Genomic DNA, 25554 nt, shown 5'->3' with positions numbered 1-25554 from the left:
CTATTGAATCTAAGCCCAATACTGAATCCAGCTGTCACAGCTGTTGCTGTTCTGCTGCCTGCCCTGCTTTCTGCTTATGCTTATGTTCCCAAAAAAGCTTCTCTGGGATGTTCTGTGAAATGAATGGGACATCAAGGCGGTGCTAACTGCATTCCCCTTCACTGACGGGCTCTTTTATTTTGCTGGATGCCCTGAATTTGTGTAAAGTGTTATATGTTCTGAACCTCACTCTTTACAGGGTGAGTTCGTTTTGTCACCTCACTCTATACAGTACTAAAGTATTTCCTTTGCTGCAATAAGCTGTTATGTAGAGTCTACAAATAAGCTTCTGATCCTGCCAAATTACATTCACTTTAAGTAAGTGAGGAAATTGTGTATCTCTTTTCCACTTACTCTGATATTCATTTTCAAAGGGTTTAACATCACTTACCTCTTATAAGCACCTGTACATACATTTTTCTGGCATTGTTGCATGCACATTCGATCAGTTAAGTCAAATACATATAGGTAGTAGTTGATAGTAAACTAGTAGGGTATATGCAAGTCCTATGTATGATCAGACATTCTGAAAATACAGACTCACAATTCCAATGTACAAAGACTTGTAATTGCCTCCTTACCTAATCTGCTTAGGATAGCAAATAAATATTGTAATAACTTTAGAGTTGAAACTGTATGACTGCTGTATACTTTCATCCTGTATTATAACCTTATTTCAGGTTATAAGCACTTCCTATATAATGGAAACAGCAGTAAATAGAAATGTTCCAGGGTTTTAAAATGTTCTTATCAACTGCACTAAACTCTCATTTCATCTGTTACATTTAGGTCAATATAAGCTTATGAGACTTGAAAACAAATATTATAGTGCCAAAATCAAAATCTGAAAGATCTTTCTAAAATCCTTGCCTACTTAAAAATCTCTTCTGGTTTAATCAAAAGTATGATTTTAAACTGATGTGAACTTCACCCTTTGTGAAGATTCTCCATTCAATTTACAGCAGGATGATTTCTTCTTTAGCTTCAGTTGCTTAAGATTTTTTTAAAAATGACACAGAAATAAGCTAGTTTTTAAATTGTGTAAGACTGTCCAAATGGTGGAGGTGTAACGGTCTAATTTTAAGACTGATTGATTGGATATACTGGTGCATCTTATAAATCCTGTTTGTTAAGACACTATTAATCATGCCTGCCTGTAGCAAAAATCTTGGAAAAGATGAGAAAAACCATTGTGGAGTTTTGATAATAGCTTATTCTGAAAAGGATTGAAAAGCCTGTGGAGGAAAATGGTCGCTTCAGATAGTATGGGTTTATAAAGAAGGAATCCTTGTAGAGGAACAGTCTCATGGCTCCTTGTTCTCCCTTACTCATTTAAATGCCATGGACATTTAGAGCCAAAGTTTAGTCAATTCCTTTAATTAATTCTTACTCCCATATCTTTTGATTCAACATCTTTAGAGGCTTCAGTCAGGCTTTAGTGAAGTAGCTGGTCTTGATGGAAGTAGGAAATAGGCATTGTAGATCACTGAAGATACCTAGCATTAAAAAAACACATGAAGAAAGAGATTGTCTCTCTGCAGATCTCAAAAACATGTGCCAAAACCCAAAAATAAATAGTGAGAACATCTAAACATTTAGATATGAAGTATTTAAAATATAAGACCCTTTATATAAGATGCCGTAACCATTTATTTTTTAACTTAAAGTAATAGCCAAAATTTGTGCTAACCATGTACAGCCACAGCAAAGAATGCATGATAAAGGCCATACAGACTAAGATATGACTTCTTCACCAAGGATCATATTTTTACCTAATTTGTGTCAGAAGAAACTATGCAAGAATTAGGTTTTTTATCTTTCTACAAGCAGAAGGATTAATGTGTGATGTCAACCTATCTTTAAGATATTAAGAGTCAGTGTAATATTTACACCTTCTAGTCAAGATCATGGTCTTATACTCAATCCTGTGCAAAGATGTAAAGCAAGAGAAAAGGAGAATTGTCTTTAAGGATGTTGCTTAGAATTCTTGTCCAAAGCACACAGGCTGCTTGTTATATAGAAGAGAAACTTCAGTGATGTAGTGAACCCCAGAGGTTTTACCAGCTTACATCCTGGAAGTGCTACCATATTTTAATGTTTTCTAATGAATAATTCAACTGGTCCAGCTAAAGACCATATGAGAACTCCATTTAACAAATTCCAGTTTAATTTATCTCTTTCAAGGTTGCATTAATCATGTTTGAAGTTTGGCCCTGCTGAGCTCCTCAGAAGTAGGTAATGCTTACTAGCTTTAAAGGGCTAAAATTCAGCTTAATGGAACGTGACAGCCCCATTGCACTGAATTCTGGGTTGCTTAATTCCTGATTTTAAGAAACTCACAAGGCTCTGCAGAAACCATGGTGAAACAGAAGTTTACCAGTATGGACCAACTTTGAGGAAAGCACACATGTAACTAGAGGGTGAAAGCCAAAGTCTGCATGAACTCTGGATTCAAATAAAGAAGGAATTCAATGTTATAGAAATCTGATGTTTCAGAATGCAACATCTGAATTTGTGCACATGCTTTTTTGAATTTGAATGCTTTCTTCAAATGAAGCTTTGAAGCATGGCTAAAATTCAAAACTCAGACTCAAGAAAAGTGACTTTTTGGAATTCATGTAGCGTTCGTCTGTTCAGTAAAATGAATATAAATTAATTCTTCCTTTGTCTTTTCTGTGATTTAGTGTAGCAGTTCAAATACTAGCTAATGATTTTACTTAGCATAATAATTTAGCTTATTCTGTGGTGATCACAATCATCTTTGCAATGTGGAAAAAATCACCTATTCTCTTTGATGACTCTAATGTCGTTCAAATATTAGAAATTCCACTGATGGCTGTATCAGTGACTTCTCTGTCTGGTGCTGTAGCTTGGTGTTTGGGAGTGTTTGGGGGGGTTACAGTTTCTCCACAAGAGGCCAGCATTACTGCCCCGTCTACGCATTTCCTTTTCCTTAGGCATCTCCTTCGCTTCATGGACAGGTGGAGGGGTATCTTCATGGTGCAACCTCATGACACTGCAGTGAGATTAGAGCCATAGCTCTGATGGAAAACAAAACGGCTTGCTGGAATGTTAGCCATTACCTAAGAACTCACCATGGGGATATTCCATTTGCTGTCAACCCTACTCATTCCTGGTGGTACGGGGATGTCAGGCTGCTGCTGGAAATCTCCACTAATCTGCTGATACTAGAGATATCCAGAAAGCGTTTGAGTGGGCAGGTGAGGAGTAGCCAACAAAAACATGGTGTGGAATTAAGCTCAGGCTTAGCAATGGCTAGAGGTCCCCAGGGCTGGCACCGGTGGAAACAAGGACTGAGCCAATGAATATTTTTTAATGGGCAGTTATATCTTTCCTGGCAGTAACACTGCTCCATATCTCTTCCATTATTATTCTAGGTGTCCCACCCCTGGGTGTGATGGCTCTGGGCATATTACTGGAAATTATGCTTCACATCGAAGGTATGTAAAGAGAAGGTTTTGTTCTTTAAATCAAACAACTGAAGGGCTAGAAGGGACCTCAACAGACCTCTCTTTTGTCTCTCAATACTGAAGGAGGATGGAGTGCTGTACATAGACATGGGTTGGTCTAATTCATTCTATTTATCACCAATGAATAATATTTCTCAGTTTCAGCATGGCTCACTACCCAAATAGGTAGGACGATTTTTGCTAATATCTAGCAAAATCTTTGTAGAAAATGAATCCAGTTTTTCTACCTTCTCTGTTAGCCCAGGGAAGCAATTCAACATTCGTAAGTTTCTGCTGCTTTACATTCTGAATGACTTAACTCTTCTCCACACAATCTTATCTTTTCTGGACTTAAATCCTATTCCTGAATTTTTTTCCCACAAATTATATTTCCTGATTGTTCCTGTCAATCTCTTCCAGACTCCCTCCGTTCTTTACCTCTTCTCCCAGCTGAAGCCTTACCAGCTTTAATCAGAGGGAAAAAGTACCTCTTCCATCTAATATGCACCAGTCTTGTTAGTACATTTCAGAATAAAGCTTGGCTTGTTTTTAAATCACAACACATTGTACATAACTATGTCAAGCCAGAAGAATGGAAAGAGAAATTTATGGATGAAAGCTGCTACCTTAACTGCCTAAATTATAACTGTGATCCTTACCAAGGGCCAAAGAAAGCTTCACATTTACTAGTTAGGGTATTGTTGGTAACCCCAAAATGAATTATGATGGTACCACTGTAAAGGTAATGTTACAAATGCTGTGTAATTAGCAATTCCCCTGTGGCTATTTGAGAACTATAAATCAGTAGAGAAGAGCTGCACCGTATTTTGTAAATACCTATCCACTGTTTAATCAAAGAATAATAGTGTAGCCTAGCTCTCTTTTGTTAGTAAAGGCTCTTTACTCCCATGCACAGTAATACTGCTGAGTCTGGATATTTGCTTGCTTCACCAAGTCCCTGTAGTTTTACAATTGGCTATAACTAGTCAATACACAAATTCCTAGTTTAAATGTATTCCCAGTAAAAGCAACAAACAGTTTAAAAGTCAAACATAAATAACATAGAGATTGGGAATGTGCCATACCTTTACATGCTGTAAAAATGAAAGATCACAATAACAATTTCTGTAATGCACAGTTAAACATCAAATGTACAAATAACATTATAAAGGAGAAGATGTAAACATTTTAAAAGCACTTACACGATGTAGGAGATTAAATTACACTTTCAAAGGGATTTAAGGTCAAATTTAGAACTACATTTAAGTATATATGGATTTATCAGCTCACACCTCTACCAGCAGTATGCTTGGTGTAGCTATGCCCCAACTTTGCTATTTCAGGAAGCTGCATATGTATTTGGTCATCTACTTAACCAGAAACAGGCAGGACAGTGAAGATGCAGAAGGCAAAGTGTCACAAACAAGAAACCTAAAATCTGGCAAGGTTAGCAGGGGAGAATCACTGCATGTTGGCTCATTTTTTAAACCCTTTCCCTGAGCATTGTCTCCCAGCCACTATAGGACCGGACCATGAGCTGGATGGTGTTACCTACTTTCGTCTGTAAATTCTTATGTTCTTGTATTTTTGCAGATGAGTTGTAGACCAAGTTTTCATTTGATTCTGCAGCGTACTCAGTACACATAAAGATGTAAAAAGTAATTCTGCAAAACTATGTGATCTGGAATTTGTCCAGTCCATTGCGATTTAACACATTCAACCTTTTGAAATGCCACCATGTCTACACTGACCACATAACTCCTTCGTTTCTCTTCCAAAAGGCCCCTGGTCCTTGGCTGCCTGCGGGCACGGGGGCACTGACACTGAAGGAGCAATGTCTTCTTTGATTAAAACCACCGATGTCCCCAGGAGACCTGTCACATTTACACGGAGCCAGCCTCACACTGTTCAGGTCATATCTGTCGAGGCCATTTCTAAGGCGGTAAGGCTGGCAAAATACATGCTCTTTAAAAGGGCAGCAAATCAGTAGCCTAAATCTGGAGCTCTTAAGTATGAAAGACCCCACAGCACATTCACAGTTAAGCTTTCTAATTCCCACATGGAAAATTAGCATTTACCTCTGCTTGCATCTGAGTTAGCATTTTTGTTTGTATTTGATACCCTCACTTACAACCCCTTCAGTTTCAGAAGGAAAGGAATGACAAACTTCTCTCCTAAATGGCTGCCAAGATGCCTAGGCATCATCTGTATTTAAAATGGCTGCTCAACAGCAAGCACACATGAAGGCAGATTTAACTCTGCCATAACTCTCTGCAGTTCCACACACCCATTCAATGTATGCAAGAAGTTATATCAGCGTATGCCGGTGTTGAATTTCCCTTGTTGTCTTTTATCTTCATATATAAGGAATTAAACTGATCAAAAAATGAAGTAATATGTTTACTTTGTAATAGCTTTTGGTTATTATAGGATAAAAAAAATGAAAGCAAAGGCTCATCCTTGACATATGTTTTCTTGGTGAATCTGCTGTCAGAGGAAAAATGAATTAATCATAACCTCAGAAGCTGTCTGTTGGAAATGTCTGTTTAGAGGACCTGAAAGGTCTTAGAATTTTCTAATAAATCATAGTGCCAGAATAGAAAGATCTATTGCAAAAAGATGATGCACCAAAATACCAATAAGTAGGTGATAATTAAAGTGATTTAATATGTAGAAAGCATTAAATCATTAGTCAAGGCAGAAATTCTTCATTCAGATTTTGTTATGAAAATGTCATCATCTACAAGCATACCCATCTGTACACCTACTAAAAAAAGTATTGCTTTCTGAGGCATTTCTATTAACTATTTAGTTTTCAGATGCAAAACCTGATTATTCTCACACAGTGGGTATGACTAGTCTCACAGATAAACTAGGGATATCTCTAACTCCTGTCCTCTCCCCTTCACTTTTTGCAGTCCAGGTTGTATGGGGAGCAATGAACCAACCTGCTCCCAGACTGCCCCCTTGCCTCAGAGCCTGCTTCCTCTTATTCTAAATCCCTCACACTCTGTTCCTTCTGCCTCTGTCTTCTTACAGATTATGATACTATTATTTTCGAAGAAAACTATTTTTAAGTGGCACAGGCTTTCTGAGGTTTAGTTTGTACACAGGGAACTATGGTACTTTGGTGTGCACTATGCAAGTTGGAATAAACAGCAGCTTGCTTTAAAAAGGAAAATGGCCAGCTGCATTTAAACTAGAAAATGAAATGGGATGAGAGCACAGGTCCAAGCATCAGAGTGCAGATGCCTACACTATTAAATTGTTAGCATGTCCCCTGGTATGGTACTGACCCTGGGCCACTAAAACTCTCCCAGGCAATCCTCAGGTACGATTTGGGGCTCAGCATGGGTCCAGATCATTCTCTATAAACAATATGGGTGTAGCTGTCCTGCTTTTCAGAGACAGAGTTTATCTGTACAGATGTGAGCTTGCTGGTCTTGGGTCAAAACAGCAGTTCTAGGTCCCTTCCGTTTACCAGTATAGATGTAGCCATGCCACCTCACTAGAAGTTGCTAGGTAATACCCTATGTCCAACATCTTGTGCTAACATTCCTCCCTTTCTTTAATTGACTTATTTATGACTTTGGAGCATGTAAACTCTATTTTTGTCTATTTCTCATTTACCAACACAGAATTCTGTCTGTGACTGCATCACCCTTTTCTGCTTGTTCCTCCCAGTCCTCGCTGGTCTTGACAAGATAAAATAACTGAAAATTTTGCTACCACTGTTTGTCGTGCTGAAAACAAATTTTAATCTTCTATTTTGTTTCTTTCTCTATGGAAATTTTTCTTTGGTGACACTACTTTGTCTCTCATCTCAGTACTTTTGAAGGCGGTGTTCTACTGATGGATTTCTTTTTTAATGTTGATATGTTAAGATGGAAATAACATTTAAAGAGAGGACAAAGCATGATTTTTTGATAGACATATTTGTGTCCTCAGATAGCAACTACTTAAAAAAATCTTTAAGTATCTATTAAAGTCATTGTCAAGTCTACTAAATGGTTTCTATAATGAATTCTTCACATGCAAAGGGAAAGGTGAGCTTATAACATCTTGGCATAAATATATCTTTTTCCATCTTGTGTAGTTAAAATTCTCAGTGTCTAGTTAAATGTAACATTGCTTAGCCTAACATACAACCTTGTCTCTACCAAATCTTTTTCTCTGGGTGAGTTCTGAGCACCTAAACTCTTTCTCAGGAAGGCACTGTACATCTCTGAGCTCTGCCGTGTCTTTATTCAACCATTCTATAGGATTCATACATGACGTTTGAAGGGTTTGATAGCGTTTCTAATGTGCTCCCTAGAGAAATCTTTAGTCCTACCAAGAGATCCAAAGACTCCTGGTTTTTGAGCCTATTCTTCCGCCCCTCTCAGACATACAGAGGACGTAATGTCTCTCAGCCCTGAAACACTGGCTGCTATTCCTTTTAAAGTTGTCGCTGCTGCTGCTGAGTCAGCTAGAGGGATTATTAGGCAGAGAGTTTAAGAGCTGCTTTCCTTGGCTCCTCGGGGACTGCCTTGCGTGTGGTCTGCACAGTGCCTGCAGTCCTGTCCTGCATCACAAAGATCCGAGATACGCGGATTCCCCCTCGTGGCTGCGTACTGCAGCTCTCCTTATTTAAACCGCCTGAGCTTTGATTTTGGAAACTGGGCAGGATTACCTATTCTGCCAGTTTTTCAGATAGTAAGCGTATCTCTTATAAACTGTACCCAAGAATGAGAAATTGCATTTTAAGATGTTTTCTTTCATTCAGTCTTTCAGGCTGTCCGCGAGCAAAGAAAAGTGGAATCAGGATAGCACAAAGCAAGGAAGACAAAGAAGATCAAGAACCAATTAGGTGAGAACAAATATTGTCAAAGGGCTTTCACATGTCTTATAAGGTCATACATATCTTCAGCTTTTATTAAGGCATAAATGTTATTGTGTGATAGTTATCCAAGAGCAGATGGCCACATTGATTTCTATGAGTGAACTGCAAATCAAGGATCTGTTCTGATTTATTCTAGCCAAGGATACAATCTTCTATAATTTAGAAACAGTTTTAAATATGTTTTTCACATGAAATTAAAAAATTGCATAGATCTTTATCTCCTAAAAAACCCTTAAACGTGTTTACATACTATAGACAAACCATACATGCTAAATAAAGTAGTTATGGGAACAGAGAATTGAGTATTTATATGAGATGGCTACAACAAATCTGACTGTTTATGTAGTTTGCAAGAGTAACAAATGCCTATCTATAGGTCTTGGTTTCTTCTTGCAAGGTGCTCTGATACCAGTAGGCACTGAACTCAGCAGGTTTAGTGCCTGCTTAGACCATTCAGGACTGGATCCTCGCTGGAGAGTTGCAGCGATATTTTAGTGTAGGATGAACAGTGAAGTAACCGGCCTTGTTTTGACATGTGTTATGTAGCAACATACTGAAAAAACATTATTTTCTTTAAACATTTCACTTTGAAGATTCTAACCTGTTCCTTCTAACCCTGGTTATTTGTTTTTTAGAAGTATACAGGGCAAATGTATGGGGGAATTCCCAAGTAAGGAAAACCATCAGATGAATATGGAACTGCCTTCATTGATGTCTCTAGGCTGTAGCGCATAGTTTGTTATAATCTCTCCTATTCAGAGAGTGGTTAAAGGTGCTCAGCATTTCTGATGAGGTGCTATGATCACTTCATATCTAGCTGTTTATACCTAACATTTTCATGACTTCAGACAAGTCTTCTTTAGATTCCATACACATAAATAAAATGTACCAATATTATACTAAGTAGGATTTTATGCTTATAGAGTTTTTATGGGCAATTTCCCCACTGAGTGGAGCTGAGTAGCCAGCATTTCAATTCCAGTGTGATATTTACTGTAATGAACACCTGCAATTCAAATATATATCTGAGTCCAATGGTTGCAACAGCTGTGACTTCATCTATTGGCTAGCCTCCTTACAGTTTATCAAATAACATATTTTTTTTCATATTAGCAAAGTTCTGCTTGTAATTTTACCCACTAAAGGGTATCTTGACTATTTTTAAGACCACAGTGCATGATTGTTCTTTTCTTTTCATGTCGGGTTTATTTTGACTTTGTTGTAGAGGCTACCAGGTATATGATGGCAAGACAATAAAGTTTATCTCATCTATCTGCTATCCAGATGTCCAGTTCCTGGTTGTGATGGTCAGGGTCATATAACTGGAAAATATGCATCCCATCGCAGTGCATCAGGGTGTCCTCTAGCTGCCAAAAGGCAAAAGGATGGGTACCTAAATGGCTCACAGTTCTCTTGGAAGTCAGTGAAGACGGAAGGAATGTCATGTCCAACCCCAGGATGTGACGGCTCAGGACATGTCAGTGGTAGTTTTCTTACTCATCGTAGGTGAGTAACTATGGCTTATATTTTTCACTTACGCTTATTATTTAAATTAGATTAGCAAGATTTTAAATACAGCTTTTTGTCATGGCATTTCTCTGTTCCTTTTGAATTTCATTATTACTTTGAAAAACAATCTTCCTGCATATGTTTGTAGATAACTGGAAATCAAGACACACGATTTTTTTTGATGAAAGTCCTTGCAGGTAGAGACCTAAATCTGAATCTATAATACACAGAAAATTCTAGGGAGAAAAGTGTGCATGACAATAACTGTAAACCTGCTACTGCTTTATTGAGTGACTCTGGACAAATTACCTTAGGATAGACTTTGTAATACACATCTGAATCCCCCTGATATTCAGAGATGTCAAACACATTGTTGATTCCCAAACATCAGAGCATGGAACTCAAGAATTTAAGGAACCTGTTCCATAAAAACAAAATACCAAAATTCATTTGGTAATGAAAATGTTTGCTCAAAACAATAAACGTAGAATACAGCAGATTAATTAAAACTAATGGAATACAAACATTTGACAAAAGAAATACAAAGCCCAATTTTTCATAAACTTAGCAAAAATAAGAGAACTTATGTGATGACATTTTTCATAGCTTTTAAGAGATTAAGGAAAAGAAAGTGGCCAGTCTATTAGGAACAAACCTTCCTGCCATTTTAGATATTAGGTTATAAGGAAGCAAGGGTATTCTTGGAGTTTTGGGTGGGAATCTCAGCCTGAACATGACTATAATGCCAGAACAAATTTCTTATTATATAATCACTAATATAAAACTCTATTACTTCAAATATGTCAAGCTGATGTGCCTAATTTGTTACCTTTCTCCAGGCAGACCTCAGCTGAACTTCTGTACCTTTTAGTTAACTAAATCAAGCTGATCTTGTTTTGTAGTCAGTTCTAGATATAGAGGTAAAAAGTGTACTACTTCTTCCTTCTCTTGCCTGTAACTATTTCCTTTGATTCTTTCTCTGATAACCCTTTACAGCTTAACTCAAAAGCCTTACCCTTACTGCAACCCCTCCAGACTTTGTGCACATAGTTCTATTTATTGTTTAGGTTCAGAGCTGTTTTTCTACTCAGTGTTTTGTATGGTATCTACCATGAAGGGATTCTGGTCCATGACCTGAGGTGCTACCTAAGTGGTCAAACGTAATACACAGCCTGCAGCTCCCATTGTCTTTAGGGAGCTTCAGATGCAAAAGCCCCGACCATTTGTGCAGATGCCCACATGTGGACTTAAATCCATGTGGATTTAAGTTTCTGACTTTCAGTATAATATCAGTATTAGTGTTCATATTTCAGTTTAGCTTTCTTCATAATGGTGTAACATTTCTTTAACTCATAGAGATATATCATTAAAATTTTGAAATTATTTTACCTTTAGTTGAAAGGTACAATATAATTACTGAGAGATTGCTTTCAAGGAGTATTTACATAGTATTGACATTTTCAAGAAGAAAATTCTTGCAACAAGAATAACTAACTTCTAAAAGGAACGTAATGATACTAAATTTAACTGTTCTTCAAAATCAAGGGGCAAATGGTACCTAGAGATTTTTTTTTTAATAGAAATGTTTTCCTGAAAAAAATAGAATAAAATTTAAATTCTTTTTTTTTGCAATGGAGAAACCTAAATATGACATTTAGCCACATAGCAGCCATGTGCTTTCTTGAGTACCATTATCTTAAGCAGAAACTGGGACGTGTAAAAGGCTTACCTTATAAGACCAGTGTTGGGGCAAAAAGGTCCATTGTTAGAGGAGAGCACCAGAAGATGAAAGGTTGCTTAAAAAGACTGACTGAAGTAGACTGATCTTACTGAATTGTATTGATGTAACGAAGTGCTGATATTCTAAGCTGTTGTGAGCAAGTTTAACAATTTCTTGAAGCTTCCATAATCTATGGCAATGTTAATAAAAAGCCATATTATTTTAAAAATATGATTAATTCTTGTAGAATTCTTAAGATGCGGTTAAAAGGGCTTAGTTCATTTGCTTACACAAAGAAAAGCGCATGAAGTCGTTTTAGATGCCTTAGGATAATTTATGTAGCCTCCAGCTGTTGCTCAGAAAGGCACACATCTTTCCGGTCCAGTGTCATATTTACCAGCCTTAATGATACGTCTTCCCAAATGGCATTTGATGCCTGTATATGGACAACTGAATCAAACTCTGCACGTAGGATTGAGCTTCAGAACAATTCACCTACTTTAAGAATCTCCTTATAGGTGAACAAGGTGCTTTTGCTCCTCTTCTAGTGAATGGAGTCAATGGATCCTGGGGAGTTGTTCACTTCACCTGTGAAGTGGACACCTGCCTTTGATCAGAGCTGTGCTCTAAATGTCACTGAGTGCATGGAGGGGAGTGGGATTCCCCTGCCTACAAATAGACACTTTATGCCGTTGGACATGTTGATGGGGCATGCAAGATGGGCATACTGGGCTGGCAAAAATGACTGAAGATTTGTGAGACACTCCCATTCTTTGATTGTGACAGCTGAGAGCTGAACATGCTTCGCAGGGGATCTGGCAGGGTGCTAGACTTGTTAAACGAATGGGCCCCAGAGCTCCATGGCAGCTTTGACACATAGTATCCATGCAGACATTTAAACCTAAGTGTCCTAGTCTGGAGTTCAATCCCACTAAACTACAGACTTTGCATTTCCTTACCTAAGGATGGAATATCCCCTCACTTTTAGTGTATCCGTTTTAATAGGCTGTGATCTCATCCTCTACCTCTAACAACATTTTGCTATACAGCTATGGCTGTAAATCTCAAATGCCACCTTCTGAAGAGAAGCAATGCTGTGACAATTACACACTGAAACTAGGCTTATGTACAGCCTTTTGCAGGTATAGTTGTGTCCAGCATGCACGGGGAGAAAGCAGCGCTATGACTATTAACTGAGTCAGTAAAAGCTCCTAGGAAAGTAGTAGTTAAAAGTCTTCAATTTTGGCAGTGCAGCTTGCTTCTCTCCTGATAGGTCACTTTTCTTCCCTAGTACAAATATTTTTCTGTCAGCAGACTTCTCTAAGCATATATATTAATTGCATGTGTAGTGCCCTTAATGTGTTATTTGAGATTTTATATTCTGCCATTCATAGACAGCTATTAATGTGCTATTCAAGCAGCTGTAATACTCTGGAAACTGGGATGGCAGACTGGCTTGTGAAAATGGTGCCAACTGTTGCGTTAATTAAAAAAATATACATTGAGATTTTTGAGGCAGAGGTTTCTTAGAGCTGTTGTTGCACCTTGGACACATGGTGTAATTCCACTGATACCAATGGACCCTTGAGATGATCCACTAGTGCTGGTAAATCACTGCTCCAACTGGTACTACATAGTCTGGAATTTAAATATATGCATATTTGTACATACATGCTTCTGAAGTAGAAATTAGTCAATTGAAAAAGTCACAAATTTCAGTAAGTTTTGAATCCTACCCTATGAACGAAGGCACCAAAAAAGGCATTTATATAACATTAACCATGCCTGTCTGCAGAAATTCATATGAATAGTTTTATTTTGTCCAGGAGTTTTGCATAGGAAGGCGTGGCAACAGAGGGTTATCAGAAGGGACTCGAAGCATAGGTTTAAGAATGCTATACTTCAAAAAGGAGCCTGTGCTAGCAGGAGAGGCCAGTGTGAAATTAGGTGACCTATAAGTAATATGAAAATGAATTGGAAGGCATCTAAGCATGGAGTCAGTAAACAGGTAAATGAAATAGGTTATAATGAAATGTAAATTGGTTATTATACTGTAGCTTTCCAGTTTGGTTCTTGAACAGGCCCTTACATCCTCAAACACTCAAAGCATTCAGGAGATGACACACATGAGGAAAGAAGGATGAAGATGTAGATTTTTGTGTGCAGACCCTTTTTCTCATTAAATATGCTTTGCTAGAAATAGATATTGTCTAAAAATCCTGTGTCATCGACCTCAGCTCCTGAAGGCAAGGTTGGCAAGTGCCACCTACAGTCAAACCTGCTGGTGCTCAGGGCTGCAGCTTGAGCCTGTGTCCAAAGAACAGCAGCTCACCCCAGGGTTTATCTGGGGTGGGTGTTCACATGCAGAGTGCCAAAGGGACAGTAGCTCTGTTTCCAGATGCTTTGCATCTCCAAACATGTGCTAGTGGCTGCAAATTTGGTCCTAAATTATTAAGGAGCTTCCAGTCTTCGTTTGCCTGAAGTCACATCCTCTCTTAGCATCAGCATTTCTCAGCTTCGGCATTTGAAAACATAAAAATACTTAGCATTAGTTCCGTGAATGAGTCTTGTAGAAATGAGCTATAGGGTTACAAAGGTTGTGAGAAGGCCTCAGATTATTCTAATTTTTATGTTTTGTACATAGGCTTGCAATGTCTGTTGTTGGAGCAGAATCAGTCCTGCAGAGTCTTGGACATGAAATACCCTTTGTGTTGACACAGTGTTGTATGAGGCCTATAGATAAGACAGCGAGACTTACATTGTGCTAAGTTGTCTGAGATACTAAATACCAGCTACTCCTTTCAGTTCATGGAGAAATGAAAGTGCCCAGAATTTAGATGGAGGTAATCGGTTCCTAGCAGATGTCGGCTTTTCGGCAGGATAGGAAGCTTATTTGAAATAAACCCCTGAATTTTAAAAAAAGTTTTCTGTTATTTGCAAATAAATGCAGAGAGGAAAACTTAGAAGCTTTATTACACAACTGAAAATATAATGTAAAGTTGTATCAGATCTGAGATTCTATATATAGAGGGAGAGATATATGATCCAACGTTCACTATGGACTAATGCAAATTAAAGATATCAGAAGGTGCGTACTAATACTGTGGTTCGGTGCTGTGAACCACAGTGCAAAAATGAGATATGTCATGATAAAATACCTTGTGTAAAAACAACAAAAAACCAGTTGCGAGCATCCTTCAAAACACAAAGAATCCAAGTTGCCAGATGAATTCTCAGGATGCTCTAAACTTCCGAAATACCATGTTTGTGAGCAATTTGTGTCCAGCAATTATATAGGGAACCAAAGGTTAAAAAGCACTTTTGAAAGGTGTTCCTATGCTATGTGAAGATAACGTTGAAAATGGTAAAAACTTTGCAGAGAGGAAATTTTTCTTGTTCTTCCATTTAACTATTTATGAAAAGTAAATACTGTCGAACTCCAGATTTGTAAGAAGCTTTTAATACGCAGCTCATTAAATTATTTGATTGCATCTATTTCTAGCCAGGCCTCTTGTCAATTCAACTCTTGTCCTTTGTTTTATTTGTTGCTACAGTAAGTTGACAGAGTGCCACATTTCAGTCAACATTAATTCACTCTTAATTCTCATTGTTTCACTTTTTCTCTGATAGGTTTTTTAAAGTTGTTTAGGGTATTTGTTTGTTTGTTTGTTTTTAATCTGCCTGTCCCCTCCCTGCCATTGATTTATTTTGCTGTTTCCAACCACTAGTTTTTTTTCCTACACGCTCTGCAGGAGAAAGTCATACAATGTTAAGAGTATAGAAAAACTAACCAAACTCACTGCATTTAACAGTAATTACAACTGACAATTATAAGCGATCATGGTGACATTACTGAAAGATGACAGACATGCAAATGTGCTGACATCTCCAAGAAGGCAAGGAAAGAAACATGGCAATTAAATGTAATAATAATATACGTAAAGAAGAAAAATATTAAACTAAAATCTGTGAGGTGGATCTTGCAGTACAAAGGATTTTTTGACTTCGGAATTTTGTGTTGACCCATAAGCTCGAGGGGAAAGGGTCTTTTTAAATCAGTTTTTAACATGTTCCTCTTCCTGTCCTCCTCCTCTCCTACTGCATCTGTGCTGCCCCTCTTCTGTTCTCTTTCCCCATGGCTCCTGTTTGGTCTTTCTTCTTACTTCTGCCCTTCTCAGTCCTCAGCATTTGAGCTATCTGGCCCTCAGGTAGCTTCTCCCGAGCGCTGGCAGAGCAGGACAGGCGGTCTCACCGGTGGTGTATCCAGCAAGCAGCCTTCTGCTCCGGGCCCTGCAGCCCTGACCGGGGCTGATGGCAGAGAAGGCGTTCCCAGTTGTCACACACACAAAGTACATGGAGGGTCTGGCAGCCAAACGCCAACTCACATCTACTGAGCGTGTCCAAGTGACAGTCTGTCAGAGGCTTATAACTCTGCCAAATCTGCATTTGTTTTCATGAGGACAGCAGAATGCATCTCTAAACTCAGAGCAATACCCCATGAAATGTCAAGTCTTGCTCCAATTCACGGACAACTAGAGATATTCACTGAATTATTGGGGCTTTTTTTTTCCCCTCAGTATGGACAAAACAAGGTCTATGGACAAAACAATGGTATACAAATATATTCTGAGAAATGAAAATTTTTTTCCTATGACGTTTGGAAAAAACCTGAGCCTGGCCAGACACCTACCATGGAAGATTTCAGTCAGATCAATTAAAATTTGGCAAAAGTCAGAAGTGACTAAATGCAGAGCCTGGTTGTTGAAAGAGTTAGGCCCTTTGACTGTGGGTAGTTCTGCCAGCTTTTTTTCATTACGAGCTGGAAGAAGGATGGAATAGCATTTTAATCAGATGTACAGTCTATTAAACTGGAAGGCTCCTAACAGAGAGCTAATCTAAAAGGACTTAAGAGGTTTACTTACCTTGGGAAAGTCAAGGAGAAAATAATATGAAATTCATATTAGAAAAAGCAGACTGCACAATATAAACAAGAAAAATCATTTTGCTGAGCAGACCTGACAAATGACAGCAGACAGTAATTTGTACAGGTGCTTGCAATGTGACATCTCCTTGATTCCAGGCACTTAGTGGAAGCTCTCTGGTTATAAGCCTGTTTGTCCTCATTCCAGACATAGCCCATAAAAAAAGCAGAAATGACTGGATGGCTTTTTAGATTTCAGGTGGGACGAATTTTCCTCTTAAAGTACCTTTTTTCTCTCTGCTGTCTGTAGAAGTCCCTAGAGAAACTGTGCTTCATTTTAAGTGCCTAAGTGAGCTGGGCTTGGTCACTAAATAGATCACTTGAAATTTTTAGCTGCCCAGGAGCATTAAGCAGAGGCATGTAGCTAGAGATACATCTTACCTATTTATATACAGGGAAGTCTCAGCCTGTCTTCTTCACAATACAAGCCCTATTCGACTGACCAGTAAATCCACTGGTCTTCAGGTCACCTGTCCTGTTGTGTGCGGTCACAGGACAGGAGAGAGGCTGATAAACCTTGCCAGACCCCAGCTCCTGGGGCACTCTGCGGCACTCTGTTAAGTGCACACTCCTGCCCCATAACCTAGTGCTAGGGCCACCTGTCAATCGTGTAACGTGCTGCAGTGCTTCCTCACTCACCAAAGAATAAATGAGAGATTTTTGAAGAGTTATGGCATCGTTGGGCAAAAGCCAAACTTCTTTCCCTGTTCAGGGATGATACAGGTCAAAGCTCGTTAGCACATGTGAGAAGCCCACCTACAGAGCCTCTTTGCTGACTAAGCAACTTTAATTAACAAAATATTATGTAAATTTGCCACAGGACTACTGTGCCCAGCTGAAGGGCAACTTTGGCAATGCTCTTACAGTTCCAGCATTTCAAGATTCATTAATCCTTTTTCTGGTGTATATTTATGCCCCAGGGGGATTCCTTTCAAATTGAGTCTGCTCTCAGAGCCTTTTCTCTCAGCTTGGCCATGTTTGCAGTTCTGCATAATTTCTATTTTTGTTTTTCTTACCTGATTCTTGTTTTATTCTTTTGTTATGAGGGATAGGCATAATTAACCTATAACACTATTTTACCTTTTAAATCTCCAATAAAAAACAAATACCCTCTTGTCTTCTGGGTATCACGACCATTCACTTTATATAGTTGTCCATTTGACTGACCAGATTTTAATGCTACTTTAACCCTCCCCCTGTAAATTAAGAAAGTAGTTCTTTCCTGAAAGTCTTTCTGAAACAATGATCAGATATCATTAAAATAATTTTGAAAAGCTTACATTTTGTTTTAATCATAATGGCTATATTTCTTTAATGGCCACTTGGGCACTGCTTTAATTTTTCTTAGTTCTGGAACTAATGCAAAGACTTATTTAAACAGAATAAAATCTCAGCTACTTTCCTCAGCAGCTTTGGAAAGCAACTTGGATTAGGAGCTGCCACTTTCCACGTTAAATCAAGCTTTTAGTCTTTTTAACTTAGATTTTCCTCCTGATTGAAAATTTAAGTGAAAGTTCTTCATCACCAGCATTCGTGTGAGTTGTAAATGCACACACATACATACAAAAAAAAAAAGCCGTAGCCGGGGAAAAAGACCTAAAAAGGGCCACATTAATCAGAATTATTCTTTTCCAGTGAATAAGCTGAACAGGCAACTTTTTCCAACACCGCGCAAAGGCAGTCGGGGTTGTGTGGCCAGTGGGGAGAAGGAGGGATTCCTCCCTGAGTCGCAGCAATCTCCACGCAAACAAAACTACCTTGTTTGCAAAACCTGTCTCCTGAACTCCCTTTAATTCACAGCTCAGTAAGAAGCTGGGGAAAAGCCAATCACCCTTGAATGTAAATAAAAATGAGTGCTGGGCCAGGGAGGGTTCCTTTTATCTCTGCTGGAGTTGTGCATAGAGTATTTCATCCTTTAAGGTGTGTGGCAGAATTTACTCATGGGAATAGGGAAAACACTAAAGCTGATACCCTTCAACATAGAAAAAATGAGTGGTTCATGGGTTTAATATTAAACCAAGGGAAGGACCACTTTGATCACTGAGTTTGAGCTCTTAACTTGAACTTCAAACATTACCAGATAGCTCAGAAGCTTAGTCATAAAAGTAAGGTTTCATCCATTTACAAAATAAAACAGTAGTTTTCACTGCGATCTGTATTTCCCTGGATTTCAAAAGGATTTACATCTGGGGCTTGTTTTGGATCTATCGCTAGTTAAAAGAGGTCCCTTGAAAGTGACATGTTCCTTTCTCTAGTCTATGGACAATGTTATTTTTAATAAACAGGAAAAGTGTTGCATTTTCTTAACTTTTTGAAAAATCACTGTGGTAGTGAATTTATAAACATCTTACAATGTTTATAAAGTTAGCCCTCAGGATGCTTTTTGGGTACTCCAGGAGGAGGCTCTGGTTTCTTTACATCCTGTTCTTTCTTTCTTTGTAAACTTCAGCACTTCACACACCAAATATAAAAGTTGGATTTTATTTGACCTTTGTCTCCTCCTCTCCCACATCCCTACTTTTCTGTTTGGAAAATGTTTTCTTCACTTGACAGGCCAAGTACAATTCCTTCAGCCTCAAGAGGAACCAGACTGCATCTATCTGCAGACGCAAAAAATGTATTTAACAGAGCACAGCTGGAACCCAGATAACTAAAATCAGTCATCCAGACAATTGCTCCACTTGATCAATGATCTTCCACTCTGACAGCCTCTCTTGTTTGCATCCCTGAAGACAGTGCAATTACATTCTTGAAACAGTTCAGGATTTTAGCCCACATTTCTTTGTTTTTAAACTAAATTTTTTGGTAAATGTGCACTAACAACTAGCTAGATGTCCCTTTCAAACTTTTTTCCTACTAATTTTCTTTTTATTTTGTGACCGATTTCATCTTATTTTCTAAATCCACTGAATATATGGCAAGGCATAAGTTGCAGTAATGTAACCACAGTCCTAAACAAGAAAGAAAATTAATTCTTCATGTTGTTCAGCTCTAACAGATGCAATCACCATATACTTTTTATCCTAATTTGTGCATATAGTCTTTTTATACTTTTTAGATTATTGGGTTTCTGTTAGTCTCTACTCTTCAGGGCAGTTAGGGTAAGATCTAGCTGCACATATGGATGGAGCTTATTTTGTAGTTTATAGAGCTACTAGTACTTTACCTCTGCATGCCTCCATTTGTAAATTCTTCCTGTAAAAACAAGCCTGATTAATGCAGATTGAACTTGCATGGCATATGTCCTGGTTTCGGCTGGGATAGGGTTAAATTTCTTCCTAGTGCTGTGTTTTGGATTTAGTATGAGGAGAATGTTGATAACACACTGATGTTTTCAATTGTTGCTAAGTGCCCTCCTAGTCCAAGGACAGCTCCCATGTCTACTGACTGAGCTAGGTACACAAGATGGGAGGGAACATAATCAGGACAGCCAGCTCAGCTGGCCAATGGGGTATTCCATACCATGTGATGTCATGCTCAGTATATGAATGGTAGGCGTGATCCAGGAAGTACCGATCGCTACCTGGTTATCGGTCAGCGCGGGTGGTGAGCAATTGCATTGCGCATCACTCATTTTGTATATTCTATCATTATCATTATTATTTTCCCTTTTCTGTTCTGTTAAACTGTCTTTATCTCAACCCATGAGTTTTTCTCACTCTCCCCCTTCCGATTCTCTCCCCGCCCCACTGGCGGGGCGAGTGAGCGAGCGGCTGCGTGGTATTTGGCTGCCTGCCAGGTTAAACCATGACAGTATAAAACCCAGTCACCCCTTTTACCTGTCAGTCCTACAGGTATAGAGCGTGTAGAAATGTCTGTTGCATGGACAGTGCCATGCCCTGCAAAGCAAAGCTTCATGAGGAGGTCCCAGCCATGCACCTCTCCATTTAGCACCCATGCCCAACAAAAACACGTTTCCAATATAAATAATGTGTTATGATGTCAGATGTCTCCAGCAAACCAGCAAAAATTAAGACCTTCTCAAATTTTAGCACGCACCTCACAGGAGGTTTGCAGGATCTGACCCTAGATCACTTTAATCTAACAGTTTAATTCATTTTTCATAGTATTTGTAAATTATGGCAGAGGTTGGCTTTCAAGGATGATGTGTCAGACCACACTTTTCTTTCTCAAGATAGAGGTTAAGCCTGACAGTAGAAATTCAGTGAGAGTCAAGACACATTGCATCTCAAAGAGACAAGGTGCCGATGGTCAGCTGGTTGTTGATACCATGTCTCTGTGGCAGCAGCAGCTCACAGCTCCTGCGGAATCAGGAACTCAGAGGGAGCCAGGAGTTGGTATTGGTCTTCTCACAGCCCCACCAAAATGCTGCAGCTTCAAGTCCTGTGGCATCCACAATCTAACAGAGATAAATGATGGCTTAGTATGTTTAGACTGTACTTATTACAGCACTACCCCCAGCAATGTTGTTAGAAAGCCTTACTCATTTTTTATTATGGAAAGAACACTCAACTGTGTTTATATTTTCTTTTGCCTAATTTCTCATGTGTATGAGAATAATGGCAGTAGCAAGTGAGATAACTGTGATTAATTTTCCTGGTTCTTTGCTGGAATGAGCAAGCTGCAGAATTCCATGTTTGTGTAAAAGTCAGTGTAAGGTTTGTTAAAATATAAAAAATAAACCAAAGCAGGATTCCACATTAATTCCATTTGTAACAGAAAAGCTATGACAGGCATCAATGGTAAAGGTTTTAAATTTGATGTGAGGATAATCATAGAATCATAGAATCATAGAATCATTAAGGTTGGAAAAGACCTCTAAGATCATCAAGTCCAATCGTTAACCCAACACCACCATGCCCACTAAACCATGTCCATAAGCGCCTCATCTACACGTCTTTTAAATATCTCCAGGGATGGTGACTCCACCACTTCCCTGGGCAGCCTGTTCCAAGGCCTGACCACTCTTTCAGTGAAGAAGTTTTTCCTAATGTCCAATCTAAACCTCCCTTGGCGCAACTTAAGGCCATTTCCTCTCGTCCTATCGCTTGTTACTTGGGAGAAGAGACCAACCCCCACCTCGCTACAACCTCCTTTCAGGTAGTTGTAGAGCGCGATGAGGTCTCCCCTCAGCCTCCTCTTCTCCAGGCTAAACAGCCCCAGTTCCCTCAGCCGCTCCTCAGAAGACTTGTGCTCTAGACCCTTCACCAGCTTCGTTGCCCTTCTCTGGACACGCTCCAGCACCTCAGTGTCCTTCTTGTACTGAGGGGCCCAAAACTGAACACAGGATTCGAGGTGCGGCCTCACCAGGGCCGAGTACAGGGGCACGATCACCTCCCTACTCCTGCTGGCCACGCTATTTCTGATACAGGCCAGGATGCCATTGGCCTTCTTGGCCACCTGGGCACACCAAAACTACTAGCTAGCATGTTTCTCTTGATCTTTTTTTGGGTTTTGAGATGTTTAAAGCATATTTTGCTTAACTCTTAAAACACTGAAATGGCTTTCACTTGTACTCTTGTTGCCAGTCACAGGAAGACAAATAAAATCTCAAGATATTTGAGACAAATAAGATCATACCTACTCCTTTTTGTTTTCTGTCTCCTTCTACCCCCAATGTTCTAGAAATCTCGAGCCACTCTCAGCCATCCCAGTCTCACTGGGATCTCAATTCAAGCTTTTTGGTTAACTTTACACCTCTGTGATGTTCAGCCTTTGTACAACAGCCCCCTTCTGGTGCAATGCTGACTTAGCTCTGTTTTCCTTCTTACCTTCCCATATGTCCTGCCCTCTTTTGGTTGTTCTCAACTTAGAGGAGTTACCTTCGGGAGAAGTAAACATAGTCAAGAAGATAGAAGGGAAAAGGTAGAATTTCCTTGCAGAGTAGAAGCTTATCCTAAAAGTCCTAATTTACTTTTTAAATTATTTAAAGTATTTTTAGGTAACTTAATTAAGAACAGAGCTGCGCAAAGAGGATGCATATTGCTATCTTTGTCTTATCCATTTCTGAAGAATTTAGCCAAGTTAAATAAACTGTAGTAAAACTCAATCTTCTAATTTAGGTTACTGACTTAGTATCTGCGTCATTGAAATTGTAAGTGCCTGGCTCAGGAAAGTCAGCTAATCCACTTACAATACAATATACAATTAATGGAGAGACAGATTTGCCAGTAAAGACCTGCATAGGAAGTTGATGGCATGGTCTGACTTCGGCATCTTCCTCTGTATTGAATTTGGTACCTCTGGGAGTTTTGAATGCTGTCTTAAATTGCATAAAGCCACAGGAAAACTTAGGACCTTCTGTTCATTCATGGCTTCTTCTAAGGACAGACACATAACAAGCTAAAGGTAGTCATAGTGGTACATGATGCATATGTTAAAGCCAAAAGTGTAAGGGTCAGGAAAGCAAAAAGAGGAAGCTTTGATTTGGGCATGCAGTTGCATGGAAAGAAAGCCCTTTTGGTCGAAGCCCTCTTCCATCTGTGCATATTGTATTAGACCACCAGTGGGTAAGAACAAAACTAATCTGGCTACAGGATGTGGAAGCCTTCTGTGTCCTCACTAGTAGGCCCAAAAATAGGCAGCCCTTTGCCTTTCCCCTCACTAACTCATGACTCATCTGGGTGCCTCCGGAAGAAGGTAGATAATCCATTTGCAGAACAACTCTCCAACAGTTCCTGCAGCAAGAATAGAGCACAGGATCCAGATCTTTCTGTTTCCAGTTTAGGCAGAGGACATCTGGTGCCAGTATGCCTGAACTGCAGCAGAGGGGTAAGTGATATATAAGTGCCTACCCTTGCAATAGATATCTTTCCAATGGAGATAGCATGGGCCGGAGACAGTTGCCACTAGGCAGCTAGAATGTGGCCACCCTATTTTATAGAGTAGGAGAGCTTAGTAGTGCAAATATGGGACATTGTACCTGGGGTCTCAAGGGTGAGAGCGTGATTTGAAGCACACTGAATATACTAGTAGAGAGGTAACCTTTCAGACAAGCTGGGAGGATATCTATAGGGTTAGACAGTCCTGAAAACTAGGCGTGCATAACCGCAGCCTGGGAATAAGATTGGGTTTTGGCACGAAAGTTTGGATGTAGGCACACTGAACCTCACAGTAGATTTCCAATACTTGTGAACATACTTTTCTTTGTTTCATTATTTTTCTGCACTTTCAGGTGCACAGTTATAGCATCCAGTTTTCATGTTGGTCTATTTAGGGTTTAAATGCCATACTTATGGGCTGTTTGAGGGATAATTTTATATTGAGGGATTCCCTAGGTTGTCATCGCTCAAGACCTTTAGAGAGCAAAAAGGCTGCTACCAAGATGAGAGTAAATTAACACAGTTGTTATAATGCCCAATAATGCTATATCCTGAAAAAGAATGAGGACAAAATACAAGGAAATTCATTAAATCAATTGAAAGGATACAAAAATGAAGTCAATTAAATGATGCAGAAACTTTGCATTTACTGTTATCTTTCATTCCTTTCCCTGTGCCAATGATTTTTTCCCAAAACGCCTAATCCTCTCCTCCTCCTTAATCTTCCTCAAGGCTCCCTGTGACACTTCAAGAGGACAGTTTTCGGTCACACAGTGAGTCTGTAGCAGAACTTGGGACAATAATCTGGCATCCTACCACCTAGGCTACAGTGAAAAGCTACTGGATCATGCTATTTCTTGATACTACTAGTATTGTTTTATTATATATCTTCTCAGTAACAAAGCTGTATAAAATACTGAACACTGATTCTTTTGCTGAGAAAATAAATTTTTTTTAGACCTTTTTCTGGAAAAAGTTTCCTTTTTTGGATGGCTGCATTTGATAATAGTAGTTCAGGCCTTTCAGAGAAACATTTTCAATGATTAAACATTATACTTAAATTAGAAGACTTTATTAAGTAGGAAGATGGATCGTTACTTAAAGAAATGCTTTTAATCAGAGATACAATATTCCTCAGAAACTTGTTCAGCATTGCAGAGAGATTATTTGAGTATAAGCTTTGAATTTGATTTACACAATTAAAAATTGCAAATAAAAGTCTTCCATTGGATCTGAAGAGGAATTATAAGTGTGAGTGTATGCAATGAGATGTATGTGACTTTATTCAGTTTCAGTGGCTATGAAACTGTGAATGTTGAAGCAATAGGGAATTGTTCTGTAAGTTTCCAAATTCCCTTTGCTGCTAAAGCTTGCTCAGAATAAGAATATAGCTTTCCATCGTTAAATTAGATTGAACATATGTTTCCTCTTACCTGTGATAGTGTAACTACATTAAAGATGTGATTTTGAAAAAGAGGATAGTTTGGTATATACAATTATTTATAAAATAGTGAGTGCTGATAATTATTTTTATTTTTACAATAAAACTTAAGACTGCATTTGCTATCAAATTGTTCTGTACGATGTAATTAAAAAGCTTAATATTTTGGCAACATGGGAGATGAGAGAGAACTGAGTCTACATCCGTAACTGTAACAAATATACATCATAAGGGATCTCCCTCATCTCCGTCATCAAGACAAGGTCATTTTTACGGGAATGACTTTTCTTGGGCTTCAACAAAAAGCTAACACATAGTTACTGCCTTTTTAAGAAACAATTTAGAAAAGCGCAATTTAGCCAGCTCGGTAGGTGGTATTCACAAAGAAAAGCATCGTTTATAAGAGTTAGTCATTTGGATGTGAGAGGTTGCTCATGTCCCCTTCTCTCAGCATTCAGTTCCGTGTTTGAACATATGAATTAAAAAGGGTGGAAGTTCAGAGTGGAGACATGTAAATTCAAAGGGGAGTATTTACACAGTAACTGTTTTTAAAATAAAACTTTTTATTAAGAGCATTGCATCTTTAGAAAATTGGACTGCTGCTCCCACGTTTATAGTTTTACAAGATATATCTGACACTTATATTAGCTGTCTATACAAAAAGAATTTGGAAGAAAGAATAAAATCATGAAATCACTACTGGAAAGTGCTTTTTTTTTTTCCCCCAGAC

At 38.7% G+C, this 25554-nt stretch overlaps 1 protein-coding gene across 1 annotated transcript in view; it reads left to right on the top strand.

Annotated features, from left to right (window-relative positions):
• Nucleotides 1-25554, top strand: part of MYT1L (myelin transcription factor 1-like) — an 82440-nt gene that overhangs the window by 47072 nt on the left and 9814 nt on the right. Inside the window, exons 10-12 of the mRNA XM_009572269.1 lie at nucleotides 3438-3500; nucleotides 8275-8358; nucleotides 9676-9897. Of these exons, the coding sequence (XP_009570564.1) occupies nucleotides 3438-3500; nucleotides 8275-8358; nucleotides 9676-9897 (369 nt within the window). The remainder of the gene's footprint in view (nucleotides 1-3437; nucleotides 3501-8274; nucleotides 8359-9675; nucleotides 9898-25554) is intronic.

The sequence above is a fragment of the Fulmarus glacialis genome, unplaced genomic scaffold, assembly GCF_000690835.1.
Source record: "Fulmarus glacialis isolate BGI_N327 unplaced genomic scaffold, ASM69083v1 scaffold15472, whole genome shotgun sequence".
NCBI lineage: Eukaryota > Metazoa > Chordata > Aves > Procellariiformes > Procellariidae > Fulmarus > Fulmarus glacialis.
Note: the sequence above shows the minus strand (reverse complement) of the source record. Positions and strands in the feature narration are given on the sequence as shown.